The 23,322-nt window shown below is 37.3% G+C and overlaps 2 protein-coding genes across 7 annotated transcripts in view; both read left to right on the top strand.

Moving 5' to 3' along the window:
* Positions 1-3,410, top strand: part of ELOVL7 (ELOVL fatty acid elongase 7) — a 31,239-nt gene extending 27,829 nt beyond the window's left edge. For all 6 annotated transcript variants that reach the window (XM_015848781.3, XM_032441318.2, XM_015848779.3 and 3 more), the window contains exons 7-8: positions 638-774; positions 1,542-3,410. In XM_015848781.3, coding sequence (XP_015704267.2) covers positions 638-774; positions 1,542-1,745 — 341 coding nt within the window. In that variant the 3' untranslated portion in view covers positions 1,746-3,410. The remainder of the gene's footprint in view (positions 1-637; positions 775-1,541) is intronic.
* Positions 3,411-4,539: 1,129 nt separating this feature from the next.
* On the top strand, positions 4,540-23,321 carry DEPDC1B (DEP domain containing 1B). Its single transcript, XM_015848785.3, has 11 exons — positions 4,540-4,660; positions 5,183-5,448; positions 11,685-11,820; positions 13,886-14,013; positions 14,701-14,831; positions 16,710-16,757; positions 17,153-17,293; positions 19,419-19,585; positions 21,050-21,226; positions 21,837-22,022; positions 22,329-23,321. The coding sequence occupies exons 1-11, from the start codon at positions 4,613-4,615 to the stop codon at positions 22,488-22,490; spliced, it is 1,590 nt and encodes a 529-aa protein (XP_015704271.2). The 5' UTR covers positions 4,540-4,612; the 3' UTR covers positions 22,491-23,321.
* Position 23,322: the final 1 nt, after the last annotated feature.

Below are 23,322 nucleotides of genomic sequence, written 5' to 3'. Positions count from 1 at the left end.
TTACCTTTGCCAAGTCATCTTAATCCTTTGTTGATCCAATGGAAAAAGAAACATTTCCTCACGTGCTTTATGAAATGTTTTTATCTTCCCAGTTAGAGTCATGAGCTTGCCCCAGAGAGCATTGTAACTTGGCCTTAAATTTCATTTTCTCTGTATGTATGTTTTTGAGATGGGACATGGATTTGTGAGGCCTTCATTTACATCATGATTCCAGAAATGTTCTGTCTGAAACTGTGATTCCGTCCCTGGAGATTTCTGTTGGGGATTTATTACTTATCCTCCAGAGATTTGTGAAGTTCATAATATAGGTGTAAAGCAGGTGGGACACTGCTTACACCAACTGCTCTTCACATCTATGTTTCATTTCAAGATGTTAGTGATTTTCATTTTATTCAAGGTAATTAGGTCACCACAGTTTTATTGGTGTTTTGGAACAGCTTGGATAAACTTTGTGATGAGATACCTCAGAACTGGTGCCAGCCCTATTCTGGTCAAATACTTGGAGACCTAATCAGTGTCTACATGCTTCTATAGGCTTTATGGTGTTTTTTCTTTTTCTTGTCTCATACTACTGAGACCTGAGATGTCTTTTTTAGTACACGATGCAATTCTGCTATCCTATTTTGTTTTTCTACAGGTGGCTTAGGAACATTTCATGCTCTGTTGAACTGCATTGTACATGTTATCATGTACACTTACTATGGAATCTGTTCTTTGGGACCAGCCTATCATAAATACTTGTGGTGGAAGAAGTACATGACAACTATCCAGCTTGTGAGTAGTTTTCCATTTGACTTGAAAATCTCTCAGAAAGCTGACTGTGGCTGGTGCAGACAATGCAATACATTTATGCTTTCTATATTCATGTAAATAGCATACAGTTGGTCTAGTGGCTGAATTTTAAAAAATTCTGAGCTAATTCAAAATTAATTTAGCTTCTGGCTAAACAATTACTGCCTGCAAGCACACCTCTGTGTAACTGGGAATGATTTAGCTTGAATATTTATAAGTTATTTAGAGACCTTTTGTCTTGGCAGTATTACCTGTGGATTATTAACATGGTGGTCATGTGGAAACTTTCTTTTAGCCCTCTGTTAAATTCTCTTTTGGAATCTGCAGCCTGTTGTGTCACATGACAATATGTGGTCAGAGCTGGAGGAAAATTAATTTTCACAAATCCTAATGTGTTTTTTGTTCATCTGGCTAGTTTTTCTGGAGGAATGTCCCATTTGTTACTGGTCAGTGTCAAATTACTAATTTCTGGGTTGACCAGCCTGGACTCTTTTTCCTGTAGTGTGGGTTTCACAGTTCTGAGTGTAATTAATATTGTCCTGGCACTTCCGCCTTTGCTCTCAATGCAGTAACAATTGGGGAACATCTAATGCTACATCTCAGTATCTGAAAAAGCCCCAATGTTTTATAGATGTAAGTTATGCTAAATCTTTTTTAAATGTCAGTAGAAAGTTTGTCTTTTAAGCTAAAGTATTGATTGTCTTTCTTTCTTTCTTTTTTCTTTTTTTTTTTTTTTTTTTTTCCCCCAGGTTCAATTTATTATGATTACAGCTCATATAGGACAAATCTATATCATGGATGATTGTCCGTACCAGTATCCAATTTTCATGTTTATTATTTGGCTATATGGCTCTATGTTCTTAGTCTTGTTTCTCCACTTCTGGTACCATGCCTACACAAAGGGACAGAGACTACCAAAGATGACAAGAAATGGCATCAACAAAGATCAGTGAAAAAAAACAAACAAACTCTTGCCTACAAAAAAAAGAAAAAAAGTATACGTCAAAGTAAAAACTTGCACTACTAGACAATCAAGATAATAGGGTGCACACACTACACTCTGTATATTTTGTATGTTTTCTTCCAAAGCAGACCTTGTATTTTTGCCATAAGTTATTTGGTTTTCAAAATTTGGGAGGTAAAAGAGAACAGTGTGGATTTGGTTAAAAATAAATAAATAGTGGGGGGAGGAGAAAAGCTTTTTTTTTTTTTTTTTTTTTTTTTTCCTGCAAGAAATGAATAGATGGATGATATCTATCTAGAAGATGCAGGAAAATAAAGGTATTTGATGAGAAAATTAAAATGTGTATGACAAGTACAAAGTACTTTGAACATTAAGGGAAAAGTTACTTCACCTTAGTGGTTACAAGTTGCTGAGACACTTAGCTGCATTTTGTTAAAGAAATTGGTAAATATCATCCTTGAACCTAAAGCATATTATGAGTATAGCTAATACATAAAAATATGCTCACAAGCTATATTACTTGGAAGAAAGGAAAGCTTATTAATCTGTTAAAATATGGCACTTAATTTGAAAAGAGATTTTTGGATTCTTTTACAGAGAATTCATTTCATGTAGGAAACTTGTACTCGTTTAAACATTATTCACGATGTAAGAAAACTACTAATACGGGGATTATCTAAACTGTCTTGCAGTGTAATGATCAAAACAAACTACTGATTTATTCACCGTAGTATTATCATATTCTTATTAGTCACTGTGTCTAGGAATATATTTTGATATAGGTAGGCTACACTGTGTAGGGAGGAGGGAATCCTGTAATCCAGTAATAAAAATCTTAGTCCACAAATAAGTTTTAAAGAAACTGATTTTTGATTGAAGCTTGAATGTCAGCAACCATGATTGTAATATGCTGTATTTTCTCCCATTCTCATTATCTATAGAAATACCTCCCTTGGAAGTCTTTCTGGCGTTTTATTACTATTTTTTGTTACTACTGTTTGTGCTTAACATCTCAAGGTTAAAGTTTCTGTATTAACAGGACTGGTTACCTTGTCTCTGTTCCCTCAGACTGGGAAAACAGACTATGAGCCATTTTCTGAATTCCTGAGGGTAGGGCAGGCAGAGGTGGTAGGACATGCCTTCAGTCCAGATATGGGATTGACTGGTATGGTGTTTTCCATGACTAGGCAGGTTGTTAGGTCCACACGTACACAGAAATTAAAGGACATTCCTACTTGTATTCAAGTTGCATTTGTAGTGTGTGAGTTCATTAAAGAAATGGCTCATGCAACAGGCCTGTAAATGAGGAGATGGATATGTTTAAATTAGTGTTACCTTTCAATGTACTGTTTTCTATTATGATCACTGCTAACAAAAAATAAGCTTGTGATTTTTTTAATTTGTTTTTGCTTTGTGCTGTATCTGATCTGTGGAGTTTTCAAATACACAAAACATTGGTGCAGGTTTTAATTGCCTCCCTGTTGTACAATTCCAAGAAAATAAGTTTTGTAACCTAGATACTTTTATGGGGATAGCAACATTGATGTACTGTTAATGCGAAAAGAGTTTATCTTGGACATATGTTGCAAATAATTTCTTACAAAATTGCCTATGAGTCTTCTTTATAAAACAAATAAAAATAATTTATATTTTACATTTGTGACTTATTTTCTGCAGCTCTCAACTCTCATGGCAGATTAGAGTTAGATTAGGATTTGGTTGGTGCGTGTTGTATATCATGACCTTCATTTAGGTGTTTAATCCTGGAATCCTTACTGCTGAGTTTCATTTCGCTGGCAGAACACAGAGATTTTGCACAGAACTCTTACTAGCCAGGGTGCTGAGTGGGGAAACACCATCACTGACACCAAGTCTCAAACCATACCGGACTGTATATGTTCCCTCGGCTTCTGAAGCAGGGGGTTATCTCCTCAGAACTGGGACCTAGTGTGTTACAAAATACAAATGCATAAATGTGCAGGGATCATAACCAGCTGGAAGTTTTACCAGAAGAAAGAGATGGCACACACAGTTGCAGTTTAAGTGGAATGTGGCCTACAGCTGACTGTGAGGGGCTGTGTGCTGTTTTGTCGGTCTGCAGCCTACACCAGTACCCGATTCCTTCTACACACTGAATCTGTGACTATGCATGGTCAAAACTGAGCTCAAAACCAAGCGTCTCTAGATTCCTGTAAGGAGCCAGGGAAATCTCCCAAGTCCAGCAGTTGCACAGCAGCCTCTGCAGCCAGTTGCTTAATTAAGATTTAATTAAGCAGGAGATACTGGTCAGTCCACAGGTTGTCTGCAAAGGCCACTTTGGCGTCCTGCTACGTATTTCCTTGCAGACTGTTCTCGTTCCTGTGTGTTGTATGGGAATTCTATCAGAAGCTGCATTCAGAACAGTTAAGTGCTTCATTACAAAATGTCATTAATCATAATGGGCTGTTCCCTGTGAGAATCATACAGTCTGCACATGGACAGTTATGTTTTTGTTTCCTATCTCACAATCCTCTGTCATTGCATGGTAGACCTGAGTGCTCCTGGAGCCATTTCATGAACATGTGATGGTAATGAGGGGACAAGGGTTGGGGCTGCGCCCTCTGTAGGCTTATGGCGGCGGGGCCCCTCCGCGCGGATGATGGACAGAGCCGTGGCCCGCCCCGAACCAATGGCGTCATGCAGGGGGCGGGACAGCTGTTCCCTCCACCAATCAAAACCTGCGATGGTCCCATTACGTGCTGTGGTTCGCGCCCAATGGGTGAAGGCGACGCCTCGCGGGCTCTGATTCAAACGGTCGGCGGGCGCGGCGCGTGCGGCTGCTGGTTTCCGTGGAGACGGGGAGGCCTGGCCGCCGCCATGGAGCCGGGGATCGTGGGGCCTGGGCCGTACCGCGCCACAAGGCTGGTGAGTGAGCGCCCCTATCCCTCCTGGGGGCCCTGTGTGCCCTTACCTAGTCCTGGTGGGGAGCTTCTTCCTCACGGGGGGTCTGTAGACCTGAGTCTTTGAGGGCCGAGTGCTGCTGCTCTGGGCCTCGGCCTGTCCGGGCGGCTGTTTCCCGGTGGCAGAGACGTGAGGCGCGCACCTTTCAGGTGCTGGCGGTACCTCAGGTGAGCCTATGCAGGGCAGTCGGCCCCCGTGGACCGATCCTCTGCTTTATTAACAGCCGAGGGGCGGCCGAGCTTCCCCATGGAGCCGCTGTGCCGTCAGGAGTTCAGGGGGCTGTGGGGGTCTTGTTGCCACACTCGTGTGTCCTCGCATCTCTAATGTTTAAATGCCAGTCTCGTGTTTCAGTGTGCGTGTTGCACAGGTGAGAGAAATCTAACCCAATCTCTTCAGACTTGCATGAACGCTGAACTGATTCCATGTAACTAAAACATTTCCCGTGGAATATTTCTCATAACAGTTTGATTTGTGTCTCCTTCCTAGTGGAATGAGATAATCGAACTCTTCCGTGCTGGAATGCCTCTACGGAAGCATCGATGCCGCTTCAAAAGCTATGAGCGTTGCTTCAAAGCTTCGGAGGCAGTGGACTGTTTGCATGAACTACTTGGCTCTAACCAAAACTTTGGCCCAGAGGTGACTCGCAGTCAGACGGTTAAGCTGCTTAAAAAATTCCTGAAAAATCACGTTATTGAAGATATTAAAGGAAGATGGGGCAAAGAGGACTTTCAAGATGATGGCCATTTGTATAGGTAAAGCTATGTACCATAACTGTGGAAAACATAAGTTTTATGTAAACATTATTGGCTTTTATGTACTGGTCTTACAGATATTTCTGAAAAATTCTGTTGCAGAGGTATCAGTGTGCATTTTCTCCTTTCCTTCCTGTTAAAGGCACTTCTCCTAGCGTCATGTAGCATGACTTAATGCTTGATTTTTATTATTTTAAAATATATTTTAGAAGAACTTTTTACTTGATTTCAAGCTACAATTAGAAATGAAGTCTTTTTTAGATTTTACAAGGTAGCAGAGTCTTTATGTTGCTCTACTGACAAGACCTCAGGCTTGTCCATAGCTGAAAGTGTACTGAAAAGTGATGATGAAAGTAGGTATGATGTTGAGCATCCAGGTCCAATTCTCTTCTGACTCCACTCCCAATTGCCTTGGGTGATGTTTCCATTCCTTCTCAGAGAAGAGAGGCTGTTTGAATTCAAGTATTGCCTGTAACAACACTTTTCTTTACACCCTGGATCATCAATAGATATATCCTCTAGTTAAGAAAGTTTCCTGAAAGGAAGAAATTCTTATGTACATCAAGGATAATTGTTTGTTTATCCTTGCTTAACCTCTTGTACTTTTTAAGAGAGATAAGCAACTCTGTTTGAGTCAAAAGCTTAGCATCTTTGGAGAGGTTATTTCACCTCTTGTGGCATCAGTTAAGGCTTGGGTATCAAGAAGTTGCCGGTTCTGAATTCTTACGTTCTTTATTGTCCAGTTTAATAATGTAAAAGTAAGCATTATCCTGAGCATGAATTGGGACCTTACATTGTGATGAAATGGAAACAGTAATAACACATTTCTGCTTCTGAGTATTTTTCATAAAGCATTTTTTTTTTTTTTGTATTTTTATTTTTGTTTTTCCGTGGAAAATACTAAGTAATCATTACAAGTGTAATGTTGAATTTCCACTTGATATGAAGTTAGTTTTTTCAATTTGCTGAATAATTTTTCATGGTCTCTAAACTGATGTCTTAGCTTTTTTTGGCTGTCTAATCCATACATCTATGCTCTAAGTGCTGCTTTTCACTACTCCTCATTTTATCTATTAACTTAGAATACTTTAACAGTAAAAGGTATTTGTGGTGTGTTTCAGAATACAGCTGAGATATTTTTCTCAGAAGATAATCACATTTTTTGTCTATAAACTTGTGCAGATGATTTGTAATCAATTGGATTTGTAATCAATTCAACTAACAAATTAATACTGACTCAAATTTCTTTGCTGCTGCATGCCATCTTTCAGCTAGTGGCTGCAAGTTCTTGGCTTAATATTCTGAAGAAAAAACAAAACAACAACAAAAAATCATACCTGAGTGTTATGACTTCTTAGCCAAGTAAGTTAAATATTTGAACGAATCTTAATCCATCTTTCTAGAAGAAACTTTAAATAAATTGAATGTATTCTCCAAATTTAGCCTCACAGGGGGAATTTCATGCAATCATTAAGCAAGGAAATGTCAATTTCTGAAACTTGAGAGTCAAATTCTGAGGACACAGGGTCTTGTAGAAAGAAGATATTTTGAAGACTTCACTGAAGAAAGTCTCTTGCTAAATAGCTGCATGCAATATATGGCTCATGCAGTCTATTAGCTGGGAATGACTGAAGTCTGGGAAAGAATTCTAAGAAGTTGAATTTGTTGTCCTGTTCTTAAACTTTTCTGGCCATCTGCTTATGGCTGCTCTGTGGGGTGGGAGAAGGGAGCAGATACTGAGATAGCTTGCTGAATCATTGGGTAGTTCATGGGGGAAGATGAGGGGCTCTTGCATCTCAATTTTAAACTGAGTAAAACGTTAAGTATAATTGGAATGATGTGGTTTGAGCTGGTTTATACAGCTGAAAATTACCTTCTATGGGGAAGACTACCAGAGGATTCTGGCATAAAAATATACTGAGAATGACAGAAGACAGAATAATTAATAATCCTAACAAGTGTACTCCTAGTTTGATGTTTCTAGGGGTTATGTTAATGACTGGAATAGAAGGGCTATGTACTTAGTTTTAGGGATAATTTCATGCATGTATTTCAGGAGCAACACAGAGGGAGGTGGGGATCTTGGAGAAACAGGAGAAGATGAGGGGGTAGAGTGTAAGATGCAGGTTTTACAAAATACTTTTGAAGAACTGTGGAGTGCTTGTGTTAAAGCAACTTTGGGTGTAGAAATGGTAGCACAGAATTTTAATGTTTGATTCCCTTTTTTTCCCACACTTATAGGGTGCTGACAATCATTAGTTTTCTGGCCTGCCTTTGCTCACATATTTAATGTCCTGGCAGCTCCCTCTGGTGGACTTAACAATTTTAGGTACATGTCTTACAATGCTAATATAAATTGAAACACAAGTCGCTTTTACTTCCATTGATAATACTTACTCTGGAAATCTTGACTTGCCTCGTATCTTGCCTATAAATGCCCATGTTATTGGACTGTAAGTGCAACTGAATACTCTGATGCAGAGTTGGCAGTTAGATATTTCCTTAATTTTTTGTATGACTGTGATACTCCTATTAATTCTATAAAGCATATAGAACATGTGCTGTCAAGTGTTGTTTTGCCTGAAAATGTTAATTGCGAGTATGAAAAATAGTATGCTTTTTGCAAAAGAGTGATGACTGTGTCTGTGATTCCTGACCTAGTAGCTCAATGTAATCTAAAACAATAAATGACGTGTTCCAGTGTTTGAAGCTTTCAGGCTTTATGCTTCTTGGAACCTGAGCAATTGTATTAAAAGGGCACATGAACTACTAGTATAGAATCATAGGATCTTTTCAATTGGATGGGACCCTTAAAAGGTCAACGAGTCCAGCTCCTTGCAATGAACAGGGACACCTACAGCTAGATCAGGTTGCTCAGAACCTGGTTGAACCTGTGATCTTTGCCAGGGGTGAGGCTTTTACCATCTCTTTGGGCAATCTGTTCTAGTGCCATACCACTCTTATTTAAAATACAAACAAAAAACTGCCACCACCAACGAAAAACCCTTTTTCCTTATATTCAGTCTAAATGTCCCTTTTTTTTAGTACAAAACCATTTCCCCTTGTCCCGTCACAACAGGCCCCAATGAAGAATCTCCTTTCTTCTTAAAGCTCCACTCTAAAAACAAAGATGCAAGATGACCTAATTGCAGACCTTTTCTTCTCTAAGCAGAGCAGCTCCAGCTCACTCAGCCTGTCCTCGTAGGAGAGGTATTTCATCTTCTGGATTATTTTTGCGGCCCTCCTCTGAATGTGCTCCAACAGCTCCATGCTTCTCCTGCACTGAGGACTCCTCATCTGGATGCAGTATTCAAGGAGAGGTCTCACCAGTGCAGAGCAGAGGGGGCAGGATCACCTCCCTCACTCTGCTGGCCATGCTTATTTTATTGCAGCCTGGGACATGATTAGATTCCTGGGCTGTGAGAGCACACGTCCATCTTAACATCCACCAATACCTCCAAGACCTTTTCGGCAGGGCTATGCTTTGTCCCTTAGTTTGTACTGGCAGTGGGAGTTGCTGTGAGCCAGGTGCAAGACCTTGCACTTGGCTTTGTTGGACCTTGCGAAGTTCACCTGGATCTGCTGCTTTAGTCTATCTAGGTCTCTTTGAAGCACCCTATTCCTCAGGCATGTCAATTGCAACACACAACTTGTTGCTGTCCCCAGACTTGCTGAATTTGCATTCAGTCCCACTTTTGATGTAGCTGATGAAGGTTTCCTGGTTCAGACATGACTGTCTCATGTCTTCCTTTTCCCTAACTTTCTCAACCTGGGGATGAAGAGCTCTTGAGAACTAAGGAAAGGTTCCTTAAATATCTTTCAGCTCTGCTCCACAGTCTTGTCCTTGTGTGCTGTTTCTATTGCAGTTTTGTTAACTAGCTCCACGAAGAGCTGGAATTTGGCTTTCCTAATGTTAAGCTTCCTGATTTTACTCTCTGCCTATCCAGCATCCCTCAAGAGTGTGTGAATTCCACCACTGCATTATCACTGCAGCTCAGGTAGTCTCCAGTTGTGTTGGTGAGCAACAGGTCCAGTACTGCATCCTGCTGGTGGGACTATCTATTACTTTGCTCAGGAAATTACCCTTGATGCAATTCAGGAGCCCCCTGGACTGCCTGTAGCTCACTGTGCTACTTTTCCAGCAGTTGTCAGGGTAGCTGAAGTCTCTCAGCAAGGTGAGAACCTGTGATTGTGATGTCTCCTGTAGCTGGAGAAAAGTTTCATCAACAGGCTCTGCTTAATCAGGTTTCCTGCAGCAGACGCCAACCACAAGGCTTCTTTTGTTGCCTCTGTCTCTCACCTGTGGGCTTTTAACTTCCTCATGGCCATTTTTCAGGGACAGCTCTTCATGCACTACTTATTCCTTGTTGTAGGGGGAAATGTCTCCTCCCTTCCTTCTTCACCTGTCCTTTCTGAACAGCTTGCGTCAGTATCCACATTCCAGTCATGGGAATCATCCCACAAGGTTTCAGTGATGGCAACTATGTAGCTGTTTTCCAGTAGCATGGTGGCTTCCATCTCCTGTTTGTTTCCCAAGCTGCATGTGTTGGTGTGGAGGCACTTACTTCAGCTGTGCAACTGGCCTTGCTGTCTTCTTGCAGGATAACTTAATTACCTTCAAGTGATTGCCTTCAGCCTCCCTGTTGACTTCAAATGTCTGGGAATTCATCTGTGCCATTTGTTACACCATTGATTCAATGTTAATTGACACAAAAACGTATCTTTACTACCTGCTTGTCTAAACTGTTAAAACTAGTGCTGTTTGTAGAAAACAATGTAGATCTTGACATAACAACTTCGGAATGCTCCCCAGTTTCAGTTTAACTCTTGGGTTATTTTTGTACACAAAACAGAGGCTTTTCGCTGTCTGTCCAAAAGCTTGACTATCTGAATCTTGCTGTAATGCTATCACAGAGTTATCTCTATCTATCTATCTATCTATCTATCTATCTATCTATCTATCTATCTATCTATCTATCTATCTATCTATCTATCTATCTATCTATCTATCTATATCTGATATACTGATCAAAAAAAGTCATAAAACCATTACATGTTATTTGAAGAGAGGGGAATGCACCTACTTCTGGTTTCAAGAACTCCTTTTCTGCTTGGGTTGAGAATCAGGAAACTGACAAATTTAGATGTTAAAATGAGATGGAAGGGAAATGGGAAACTACTGAGAATATAGTAAAACAAAAGAAAAATGTTTAACCCAATAAAACTAGAAAATAAAGTAAGACGAAAGCTAATTAGATGTTGGGATTGAAAAGATGGACAAATTTTAGAGAACTTGAGCAATTCCTGAGCATGAGGGGCTTTCTGGGAGTGATATCTAGTCGAGTACAAATTCTTGTTGCTTAGGCACAGCTATAAATGACCTTCACATGCTCATAAAGGGGATGAGGGAGGCAGAAGCAATTTCTTGGAGCATTAGGAATCTTAGCATCTAAAACTGGAAGTGTGGGTAAATGAGATTTGATCTGAGCCAGACTGATGGAAGATTATCATCAAACAGATTTCTTTCTAATGTGCTGTCATTAATTTCTTTATATATGCTTCTAGCTAGGTGAGGATTGTTTGGTTTCCAATACATACAAGGTCTAGCTTAGGGTTTATTTCTAACAATTTCTTCAAGGCACTTCTTGAAATGCCTTAAAAGATGAAAGTTTCCTTCATAACCAGCTGGAAAAAAGACTCCAAAACTGCAAGATATGATCTTAGTGTAGAAAGTATGTAGACAAAAATAATACAGTAATGTGGAGAGGACGTTATGCAGTCACTGACTTGTATGCATGCTAATTGAATGCAACTGTTGGTCATGTGACTTAATTATGTATCTTTGCTTTAGGAGATGCATGCTAGCAGTTGCACACATAGGGAAAAACATACCTACAGCTTTTTCAGCAAAAGCACCATCTTCTAGAGAAGGAAAGCCAGGTGGCGCTCCTTGAGATGCACGAGAGTATCAAGAACATCCACCCAAGGCTTTCAGTTACATCATAGGATATGCAAAGGACTTAAGCTGGTCTAGAACATCTTATGAAGGCCAAATGACACATCTTAGAATGTGTGACCTTTTACTTAACACCTAACTTCAGCCAACTAAGGTGCTTCGTGAATGTCCAAGTCTTTAGCTGTACTTATGCATGTGAAGGCTTACTTGCATAGTTTTCCTTTGATAAATATGGAATAGTGTGAAATTCAGAAGCTTTAAAAGTGTTTTCCAATTATAGATTTCCTCCTTCCTCGCCACTGAAGCCATATCCAAAGAAACCTTCGTATGGAAAGGAAGTAATTAAATTTCCAGATTGGAATGATCCAAAGGCTGGCACTTCCCAAGAACACATTCCTGTGAAATCAATCGTGATGGTAAGATATCCAGTTACTTTCTCCAGACCTATACACATTTGGAAAGCAAGATTCAGTCAGGAATTCTTCACTGTGCCACAGATTACTTGGTTAGAGAATTAAATGTAAAATACTTCTAATTGTGTGGAGCAAAGTTAATGGTTTGCTGAAGCTTTTGGCTCTGGGTATTCTTCCTGTTACAGACTGTATTGTACTTAGCATCCTAAGTTCAGCATGGATGTATCTGCCAGTATATTTGTATTTCATTGTACTCTGTTTACAATGACACATTTCTTATCATATTTGACAGAATAGTTATTGTTGCTTACAACATAACTTCTATCCAGGCTCTTCATGTTGCAGAACATGCATATATACAGAACATGCTATATAGTGTAAAGTTGCTGGTTATTACATTTCTTTTTCTACAAGGAGTACATTGTGGTGAAGAAGAACTTGTCCTCCTTCTGTTGCTATGCTTGGTGAGCTTAGAGAATCATCCTGCTCTGTGCTCACTTGGATTGTTCCAGCTTTTACAAAGTTCAGAAAAAATACGGCTTTTATTATTAAAAAAATTTCTGTCACTTATCTCCAATTTTATATTGTAAAAGCCTAGGCCTTTTGAGTTTCCTTTGTTCTAAACCTTTCCTTCAGTTTAAATTGTGTTCTCATCCTTTTTATATACTGCTGGGACTTCTTTTAGAACTTTAGCCTTTTTATTAATGCTGTTCAGTGCAGGAGTTTTGCTTTGGGTTTCTTGGCGAATAATAGTCTGTTTGGAAAAGCAGTTCCTACTGTTCTGCTGAACATCAAAAGAATCTGAACAAACAGCTATTCCACATTTCTAATGCATTTATTTACATGAAGGCTGAATGTTCCTTTCATGTGTAGCAGGCTCTGGGGGGAGGCACAGTCCTTAGAACTGCAATTGTAGGTGAAAGATATATAAGGAGGAAAGAAAAGGTAGTACAAAAGGCATGTAAAAATAGAGCATTTTAGTTTTAATACATTACAGCTTCTAGCTGTATGCTCTAAACTTCCATCCAAGCATCCTGCCCTGAAAAATATTATCAAAGGTCTGTTTATGTACAACTGTCTCAGATGTGCCAGTATGCAGTCTGGCATAACTGAAAAACATGTTCATTGACATGGTTAATAACTTGAAACAAATGATGCAAAGGAAGAAAGTGGTGGGTTTTTTCTTTTTTTGGTTTGGTTTAATTTTTTGGTTTTTTTTTGTTTTTCTTTAAGGCTAGCTGCCTTTTAAAAAAATGTTGTAGCTTCTATTGGAAGAGTGAAGTGGACAGGTAACTTAAAGTGGTTTAACCAAAGCTTAAATTGCTGCAGCATCAAATAGAGCACTTATTGGCTATGTGTGAATTGATAGACATGGATCTGGGTAGTGAAATACTGATGTGGAAAGTCAGATATTAATTGCAGAGGATTTTTTTTTTTAATTTTAAATTAACTCCAGTCTAGTGTCATGAAGTGACAGCTGCTGGAGTGATTGGGTGCATTCCTGAAGTGCATTTCATGGTTTAGGTGACCACAAGGAATGCTGTTAATGTGATCTAGGACTGCTGCGGTGCAAATCATTGCACAGTAACTGGAAATGATCCAGAACTTTGCTTTAGTACACTGTGAACACAACCTGTATTGTGTGTGCACACATCAGCACAATGATGACAGTTTTCAAGTACCGAACTGGGATGTGAAGACTGAGTAAAGGATAATAGTCACATAAACTTGTATTCTCTCTTTACTCCTCTTTTATAATGGTAGATTAGATATGGTGGATGTCCTTATCTGTAACTGTGTGCTTTCTTTTTATTGCTGTTTTTAACTTGCTAAGGAGTCTACTATTGAATTATCACATCTTCTCACATCATTTTTCAGCTCTGGAGATGTTAAGTAACAGAGAAAATATGCTCTGCATATGAAAGCTAAAAATTATTACGTCTTGGATATTTAGCTAGATTTTAAGACATCTTAAAACCTTTGCATGTACCACAAATGTGTTACGCTGTTTAGTATTTGAAAAATCACTTGTTAATGAGCAGTGCTGCTTTCTTTTTCCTGATTTTAGAATTCTGAAATGTGGTACAAGCGTCACAGTATAGCTATAGGGGAAGTACCAGCGTGCAAACTTGTTTTCCGCAGAGAGTTAACGCAAGAAAATATAGAAGAGATATGGAAATCAATGACTTTGTCACGGTGAGTGTGCATGTTAGTAGCCTTCTTCTGGCATAGTAAAACTATATAATAGACAACAATCTTGCCTGTTTTCTCTGGCAATGTTGCCATATCAGTGATACTAACTATCCTGCAAAATCAGCAGATCGAGTTTACAAGAAAACTTCAGTTCTTTTTGACTTTTTTCTCTTGTACTATATAAATCTATTGTGTTGGGCCTTGTTTTGTTTAATCACATTTTTCCCTCAGTCTTTCTTTTTTCCTGTTATGAAATCATAGAAGTCATGTAGAAGTATGATACAACTAAGCCTTTTAATGAGAAGTACAGAACTTAATATAAGGGAAGAAATAGCTATGTCCAGAAGGCTTTGAGAAATTCCTTACATTTTTCATAAGGAATATCCTATGCAAAACTAAGTACCTTATTTTAGAGCATTTTTTTTGTCCTGCAAAAATATGCTTTAGATAATTTAACATTATGATTTCTTTTCATCTAAGCCTGGCTTACTATCTTTATGATCTAGTGCAGTTTAGCATAGGAATTTGTATGATGAGAGAGTAGTGTCAGTCTGCTCTAATCCTCCTTTGCATGCTTATGACTTAAACATTAAATATAAAGGGTCTCTTTCAGAACTGTATCTGTCCTAATGCTATGTATTTACTTGCAAATTAGATGATGTATTTATTGTGTTTTACATATTTATGCAGACTACAAAAAGTCTTGGGTTTGGATTGCCTGGATGAAGTGATAGATACAAAGCTTGTGAATTCAAAGCATATTGTCCAAAATGCATACAATGTCAATAAGCAAGGCATTGTCACTTTAGAAGACAAATCAAGTGAGTATTTTAGAAGTTCTTGTTTAACTTCTTGTATTTTATTATTTTTAAAAAAGAAAAGCAACGTTAACTAATCTATAGAAACATCGTAACTTCATACTTGTATAACCACATTATACTAGAATTTTTATGGAATGTACTATTGTTGTGCACCCCAACAGCAAGAATCAGTGTTCTTTTTTCCATACTTACATTTTAGTATCCCTGCTTCAGCACATGTATTAAGTATACATGAGAAAGCTTAGGCAGCAAGAAGGATGCTGCGATATTCTCTGTAGGAAGAGCCCAGCAGCTGCCCCATGTCAGAGCAGAGCCAGTGCCAGCTGGCTCCAAAAAAGACCCAATGTTAGCCAAATCTAATCCAGTGAATGATCCTGTGAGAGCATATTTAAGAAAGGGGAAAAAATGCTTCACAGCTGCAGGTGGGAGAGAGGGAGTGAGAAGAAAAATGGGAGAAATGACACAGACACCAAGCTCAGTGTAAGAGGAGGGCAGAGTCTAGGAGGCACTCCAGGCACAGAGCGTATCTCCACTTGCATTCTGTGGATGAGTCCATGGTGCAGCAGTAGGTGTGGCCTGGAGGATGCTGCAGTTCATGGAATGCCTTTGTTGGAGCAGGCCCTGTGTTGGAGCTACGGAGAACCCATACTTCAACATTTAACTCCTGAAAGGGTGGATCCTGTGATATTGACTCACATTGGAGCAGTTATTAGAGAGATGTAACCTGTGGGAAGCCCACACAAAACCACATCTAGGTACTAGGCGTCCCATTCTAGATGACTGGGAATTGGAGGGATGTTTGTAGTTTGCTTTTAGTTTCACTGCTTTAGTTTATTATTGTCAGTAGGCAATACATATTAATTTCCTTTATGTTGAGTTTGTTTTGTCTGTAACAGTGTTTGGTGAGTGATCTGTCCCATCTCAGCTTGCAAATTTTTTTCATTGTATTTTAACTCCCTGGGAGACTGAAAGGGAATGAGAACTTTGTGGTGAAGCTTAGCCTACTAACTAGTGTGAAACCATCAGAGCAGTACTGAACAAAGGTGAAAGAACTGACATTTTTCAGTTAAAACGGCGGTGATATATTTCTTTTGAAGCTGCCTTGGTCAGTGTATCTGGGCCTGGAGCATATATATGAGAGCAACATGTAGTAAAAAAAAAAACAAAACAAAACAAGAAAGGATCAAAATATAGACCGAAAGGCTTAGAACTTTTCACTTTTGTATTTTTAGTCTATAGTTTGAAAGAAGCACCATGTAAAATTGCTTTTCTCACTAGGGAAACATTAAGTATGATCTGAGAGATTATTTAATATTGTAACAATGTTTTCCACAAGATCTATAGAGAAGTGAAACATCAAGTAGGAATCTGATTTGGTTTATGAAAGTAACTACCTTTAGAGCATGTACGTGTTCTTTCTCCAGTCAGCTGGAAGACTTCAGGATATTGCGTTCTTTTCAGAAATGACAGAACTGAACGTATGAATGCTTTTCATCATCATTACAAAGTAACCATTTTGTATAGTCACAACTCCTTTACAAAAATTTGAATAATTTTGGTTAAATTTTACAAGGCAGAGTAAGGATCTACTATCCATTAAGCTGCAGGAATTGTAATTGGTTGATACTGAAGCACTGAATATACTATAATTTTAATCTTACAGAAGTTATTTGTTTTTACAGTAAGTAATCTGATGTTTTTCTTTCAGCCTACTTTATGAGAGGAACTTCTTTAAGAATTTTTAGCTCCCTATAATCTTAGAATTTGTTATTAAAACAACAACAACAACAAAAAAAAACAACAAGAAAGAAAAAACATCTGAGTTACTCTTTTCATTTATTTATCTATTTATTCATTTTTTAATTTTCCCTTGCGCAGAGGACTTACCTCACTGGATATTGTCAGCAATGAAATGCCTAGCAAACTGTAAGTAAACTTGGAATAAAACCTAAAACTTCACCTAAGAAAAAAAATCACCTAAATTGACTATGCCTTTAACAACTGCATCAACATTTCACTGAATACCAGTGGTAATCATAGTCTATATTTTTCCTGATTATGGCTTTGAAAACAATGTTGAAAAAGATCAGTCAGTCAGCATATGTTCTCCTGCCACTGCAGTTTAGTAAGGTTAAGTTATTTATATTTTTCCCTCAGTTATGTTTGTTTTCACTGAATCTGTTGGAAATACAAATAAAATGTTTTTAATAGTGTATCTAACCTTCATGAATTTGCACTTATATTGGCTGGAACAGCAAACACTGATCAAGTTGATTAGCTGCAAATTAACTTTTTCTCTATTTTTTTTTTTTTTTTTGTAGGGCCCATCTGCTCAGATTTGAAGCAGCCTACATATTCAGGATTTGAAAGAGATGTCTTCAAAACGATAGTGGACTACTTTGGCCAGATGAAAGAGCCACTTCTTACATTTAATTTTTTTGATGTTTTTGTTAGTGTGTTAGGTAAGTGGTCTGGGATGTAACAAGAAAGGTATTCCTAGTGCTTTAAAGAAATAGTAGTTTAATTTTTATCTATAGTTTTTAAAGTGTTGACAAAAACAAATTAACTTACCACGCAGGTATAGATAGCAATTACAGAGACTGAAATTATAGAGATTGAAAATATGAACACATAGTGAAAGAAAGAATTCTGGGTCTAATAGTAAACTTGCTTTGCGGCATGCTGTTTTTTGACCCCTTTTGTTAAAAGATGTAACATTACATTTTATAGTTTTTGGAACTAAAAAAAAGATTTCAGAACAATTACATTCAGTAATTTCCAAGGTTGTATAGCTGTTCTTCAGCTAGTAAAGGGACCTATCAGTTACTGACATTTTTTAGGAATCTAGTATTTTTCTACTTTGTCAGTATCTAGTTCACTGTCTTACTTCAAATTGAATAAAATTCCTTTGTTGAATTTTTCTTCTGATGCAACAAGTGTTCTTGACAATATCTTTAAGTCCTTCCTACCCTTTTGTGCTTTTTTTTTTCTTTTTTTTTTTTTTTCTATTATATTTAGTATCTTTCAGGACTGAGTTTTATTTCACAGTATTTCAGATGTAAAAATGAGATTTAGGTGTTCATATCAACAGTTATGTGCAAGTGAAAAGAAATTCTGCAGCGTTTCAAATAAGTGTGAAGCCACTGACTTCACAAAAAATGATGTATTCCATACGGAATTTTTCCTTAAAACAAAAATGCTTATATACAACAAGTCATGAGAATGTAGACTTTTAAGAACTACTTTGTTTTCAATTTTCCTACTTTGCCAGTTTGCTTAAAAATACCCTCAGTATATGTTTGAAAATGTCGGATCGTTCTAGGTTTATTTAGACAGCCTACTCTGGGCACCAATTTACAAACATTAAAATGTCTAAAAAGTTGCACTTGTCTGTAATGGAATGTCTTGGGATACTTGATTTAGGTACATTCAGTTACTTCAGTAAGGATGAGCGTGGTTGGACTAGAGCATTCCCAGGTGTTTTTTCCACACTGTTTTACTTTATGATTCAATGATTAGTTTCCTTATTTAGCTAGTTTAAGAAGTTTATGAAAACAACTCATGTTCCTGTTGTGATGCCTGACTCTCCTTTTTGTACAAAAACAATAGTTCTTACTAGCAGTAAGAAAGCAAGTAAGGGGCGTAACTATGCACATGCAAATGACCTGGGGAATAAATGAAGAACTAATTGTGTATGCCTGTAGGTCTAGGATCTTACTGGTATCATAGATGGGATGGCACAGGTTCTTTAAGAGCAATGTATAGGTGAGGTGACGTCACTCTCTGGTCAGTGACCAGATGGAGCATGGAGCTCTGCCTGGGAGTAGATGAGGAGCAGATAACTCTATGGATTAAAGGAGGGAAAGGACAGGTCACATGATGGAGATTTTCTGTAGCCTGTCTGAATAGGAAGAATATGTATATGAGGCTTTCTACTCAGGAGAAGTTTCACTTTCACAAGGCTTGTTCTTTGGAGGGCCTTTGGGCACCATGATATCTATTGGAGGGACAACACAGCAGGACCTAAATAATCTGGAAGATTCCTGAAACAAATGTATCATGACTTCCTTCTCCAAAGGACAGAAAAGCAAATGAGGAAATGTACTATGTAATTCATAAGCAAGAAGGGGCCTGTGGGTAATGTGAAGGTCCAGGGAAGTCTTGGCTGAAATGACCTTGAAATGGTGGAATGGAATCAGACAGGTTCACAACAGGCTTTCAACCCCAGGAGAGCAGACTTTAGCATCTTTTCAGCAGAGTGGGATAAAGCCCTGCTGGGAAGAAGGCACATTCAAAGATCACCTCCAAGCTCAGGAGCAATGTATCTCAGCACAGAGAAAGTGACAAAAATATCAGGAATCTTGTAGGAGTGAACAAGGAACTCCTGGCCAAACTGAAACACAAAAAGAAAACCTACAGATGATACAAGTCAGGACAGATAAAATGAGAAGAATACAGTTCCTTCCCAGAAAAGAAATCTGGGGAGATGGATTCTTAAGATATTTAAAATATTTGTGGAAATATACAATTAAGAAATATTTCTACGTTTCTTGATTTTTTTAAATTTTTGTTTTAATGATAAACCAGGTCTGCTGCAAAAACACAGTGAGGCTATAGAAGCTCTTCAAATATCTTGCCTCCTGCTGCCACCAGAAAATCGGAGAAAACTACAGCTGTTGGTGAGAATGATGGCAAGAATTAGCTTTAACAAGGATTTGCCACCTCTTTCTGAATCAGTGAGGACCAGAGTCTTGGTATGTATAGTAATAAGGTAGAAGATCTCACAGGCCTTTTGGAGTAGGACAGATAAGATTCTTACTGGAGAGCTTATGTAAAATAGGCTTACTTATTTGATGTATAGTTCTTGTATTCCTACTGTGCAAAAACAACTCTGAATTTGAACAAGTTGCTTTTGAACTTGTGAGCAAATTCAGAACTTGCTCAGGACTTGAAGGTTTCCCCCATCTTAAATTTAAGTCACCACTTATTTTTTTCTACACAGGCTTAAATAGACTGACTATTGAGTGGGAATAAAAAACCCAGAATAATAAAAGATGAGGTCTCTGGTCTTTGTCATTACAAAAAGTGTGAGAAAAACAGACTGCCTGATTCAATTACAGTTAAAAATATGTATCTGAATTTTTGTCTGCCTGTTTTTAGAAATCTTGCCAGATTATTTCTGTGCTCATTTTTGTTCTTCACTTAACTACAGAAACACTCTACATATCATTTTTATTCATATTTTGACAAACCCCTGGTGTATGCTAATATCATTTTGTAGGGCTATTTATATATTTATCATTGTTATCAATGACATGTTATCGCAGTCATATTTGTATTGGTTTTGTTAGGTGAAATTTAGATATTCTGGCTGACTATTTCTTTTTGTTAACATTCAAGTTCTCTGCAAGGACTAGAGCATTGGAAAGCTCAGCTCTACAGCCATTCCATAGAAATCCTAGGATGTCTGTATCTAAATTTGTTGCATAACAATGAACATTTTAATTAACTATGAATGATATTTTATTAAAGTAATTAATTTATTGGCTGATACTTATAATCTAATTAACTATAAATGATATATTTTTTTACAAAAATAACATAAAGTAGTTATAAGATAAATGTTATCTTTTTGAAGTGAATCCTATACAATCCAAATACTTTGCATTATGTTTTGTTTCAGCTGAGTAATTTACAACACAAAGCAGAAAATCTTGTTTGCTCCCTGTGCTAGAGCTGTTAATAGTGACTGGTACACAGCTAGAAAAATTATAGTCTCGTTTCAAATGTTCAGTTACATGTAGTGAGCTGCACCTGAAATTTTATTTGAAGGATTAGAAAGTAATGGCATTAAGTTTTCCTTCTGCCGCTTGACTTCTATTCAATTGCTGTGTTGTTTTTAAAAGCTTTGAAACATTTATGACCTATTTGACTGGAAAGGCCAATTGGAAAGGCTTGTTTGTGGAGGTTCTGAAAGTAAAATGAAGTGTAGCCATTCTATGCCTTAGGTCAGCATCAGATTGTTTGAAACAAGAGCCATCTTCAGTCCATTCAGTGTCATGGTACACAACGCTCTTCCATTTATTTTTTTTTTTAATGATGCTTTGAAAGTATGGTGAGTTTTTTGTTGTTAAGGGATCTTTTAGGAAAGATTTTAATACAGACTATTTTTTCTCTGTAAGTAGAAAATAACCTTATTTTATTTTTTTTTTCCTCAGATGGTTCAAGCATTTTCCCGTTGTATTCTCTGCTCTAAGGATGAAATGGACTTGGATGAACTGCTTGCTGCTAAGTTAGTATCTTTCCTGATGGACAATTATCAGGAGATACTAAGTGTTCCGTCTTCCTTAAAATCTTCTATAGAGGAACATGTTGTACATGTCCAAAGAGTTCAGGTAGGTGTCTAGTGGGAAAAAAAATACTTTGTGTCACTCTGCTTCACTAGCAAAACCATGCTTTCTGTTCCTGAGATTGACAAATCTTAGACTTTGGTCTGTCTCTGCTAGCATATTAAAAGCTAATTTATTTCGGCTACTGATATTTAATCATAACTATATGAAATGAAACTAAACAAATCTTGGATGGCTCAGAGACAAACATGTTCCCATCTTGGTCAACTCCATCTTTTCCAGGAATGGGGTCACAATGTTTTAGAGGCATCCATATGTACACAACCTTTTCAGAACTTTATTTCCTTTTTCCAATATTGTATTTTTCATTTTTAGTTCAACATTTACTGATTTCCACTGAAGTACTTAGTCATTTCTTTTTCCAAGAATTATACAAGCTTTGTTTGTTTCATGCTTCTTGACTTACTGGAACTTCAATCTATTTGTGCAAGAAGTAGGAGGTAGAATTTATGGTTTTCTCTCTTTTTCTGTTGAATGACATTGAGTAACATTTAATGATTTTAACGACATGGTAGTCAACTTGGTGAAGTTGTATTTTTTTTTTTCCCCTCAAATTTGTTGCAGAGAATAACTTTTCTTTTTATTCTTTCTTCAGATAAAATATGCTGGAGCTGACACTGATGCAGTTATTCCTGCTCCGTCATTTTGCCATCAAATCAGCACAGATGAATTTGAATACCAAAGGGTAACTGGCTCTCAGGAACCGCTGGTGGCTTTATTGGAAGAAATCGCAATGAATAAAGAAATATCAATGAAAGACAAGAAAAAGAAGCTTAAACAAGTAAGTAAAAATTTCTCTAGTATTTATTTAATTTTTAAAAGCTGTATGAGTTTTTACATGTATGGTCCTCTAAGAAAACAATGACTCTTAAAGCAATAGATAATATTGGTCATTTATAACTTTTAATCATTTTGGATAGAGGTGCTGTGGTGGATAAGCCATACTGGAAAACATCACTTAATTTTCTATACAGAGATGTAGAGAGTGTTCGAAGAATTTTCTTGCTCTGTTCATGGATATGACAATTCATATTTTAAAATGCTAAATATGAGTGAATTCTTCACTTAAACTGATTTATTTTTCTAGTTTCAGAAATCTTACCCTGAAGTGTATAGAGTACGATTTCCTACCCCTGAAACTGAAGCAGTGCTATTTCCAGAAAAATCGAAACAGAAGCAACCACTTCTGATGTGGGCTTTAAGAAAGCCTTTTCAACCATTTCACAGGACCAGAAGCTTTCGGATGTAAAGAGTTTGCATGTAATACATCAACAAACTGAGTCAAAGCAGACTTTCAATGGATCTTATACAAAAGGAGTCTGAGCAGCGTGTAATTTGCTCAGAAAAAATACTGCAGACTGTAAAGAATGTCAAAAGTGAAGTGTTGAGGGCATAGAAATGTGAACCAATATCAGTATTTTTATAAATCATAATTTTTTAATGTCTTTTTTTGTAGTTTTTAAAAGCAAGATGATTAACTTGCATTGGGGATAAGGCACACTTGCTGTAATTGACCATCATTTTAAGGTCAAAACTTGTGTGCAATGTACTGTTAGTTAATCAAGAGCATTTTTTTCCTATTGTATAAACTAGACCATTTGTTCATGTGTAGCTTGAGTAATTCTTAATCTGTAAGTGCATGAACAAGTATGTAACACTGGATTTTGTTTTCCTATTGTGTGTGCTGTTCTTATATAAAATTTATTTCGTAATACTGTAAAAACTCATTCTTAACTTTGATTTTGATGATGCATTACAACTGTTGAAGAGCCATTTCTTTCTTTAGTATAGACTCGGTCTTTCAAGCAATCTGGACTTAAAAGCCTTTTCCAAAATCTGTTATGAAATAGTGCTGTACAAAATGGGATACCTGTCTTCAAGAACTCATTTTATCAGGAAAATTTGAAGCCTTGCTTTTCTTCTGGAAATACAAATATTGACTTGATTTTAATTATTGAGTACCTTTAATGATTTTGTTTGTTTTGCATAATGAAAACTACTGTACATGTAACTTGACTGGGAGAATAACTTGATTCTGGCAACTTTTTTGATCTATTAAAACACTGTTTGCAGACTTTTAC

This window comes from Coturnix japonica, chromosome Z, assembly GCF_054131305.1.
Source record: "Coturnix japonica strain WE chromosome Z, WE-NBRP24, whole genome shotgun sequence".
In the NCBI taxonomy this organism is placed as follows: Eukaryota; Metazoa; Chordata; class Aves; order Galliformes; family Phasianidae; genus Coturnix; species Coturnix japonica.
The sequence above is the reverse complement of the archived record's forward strand: the minus strand, read 5'-3'. Positions and strand labels throughout refer to the sequence as shown.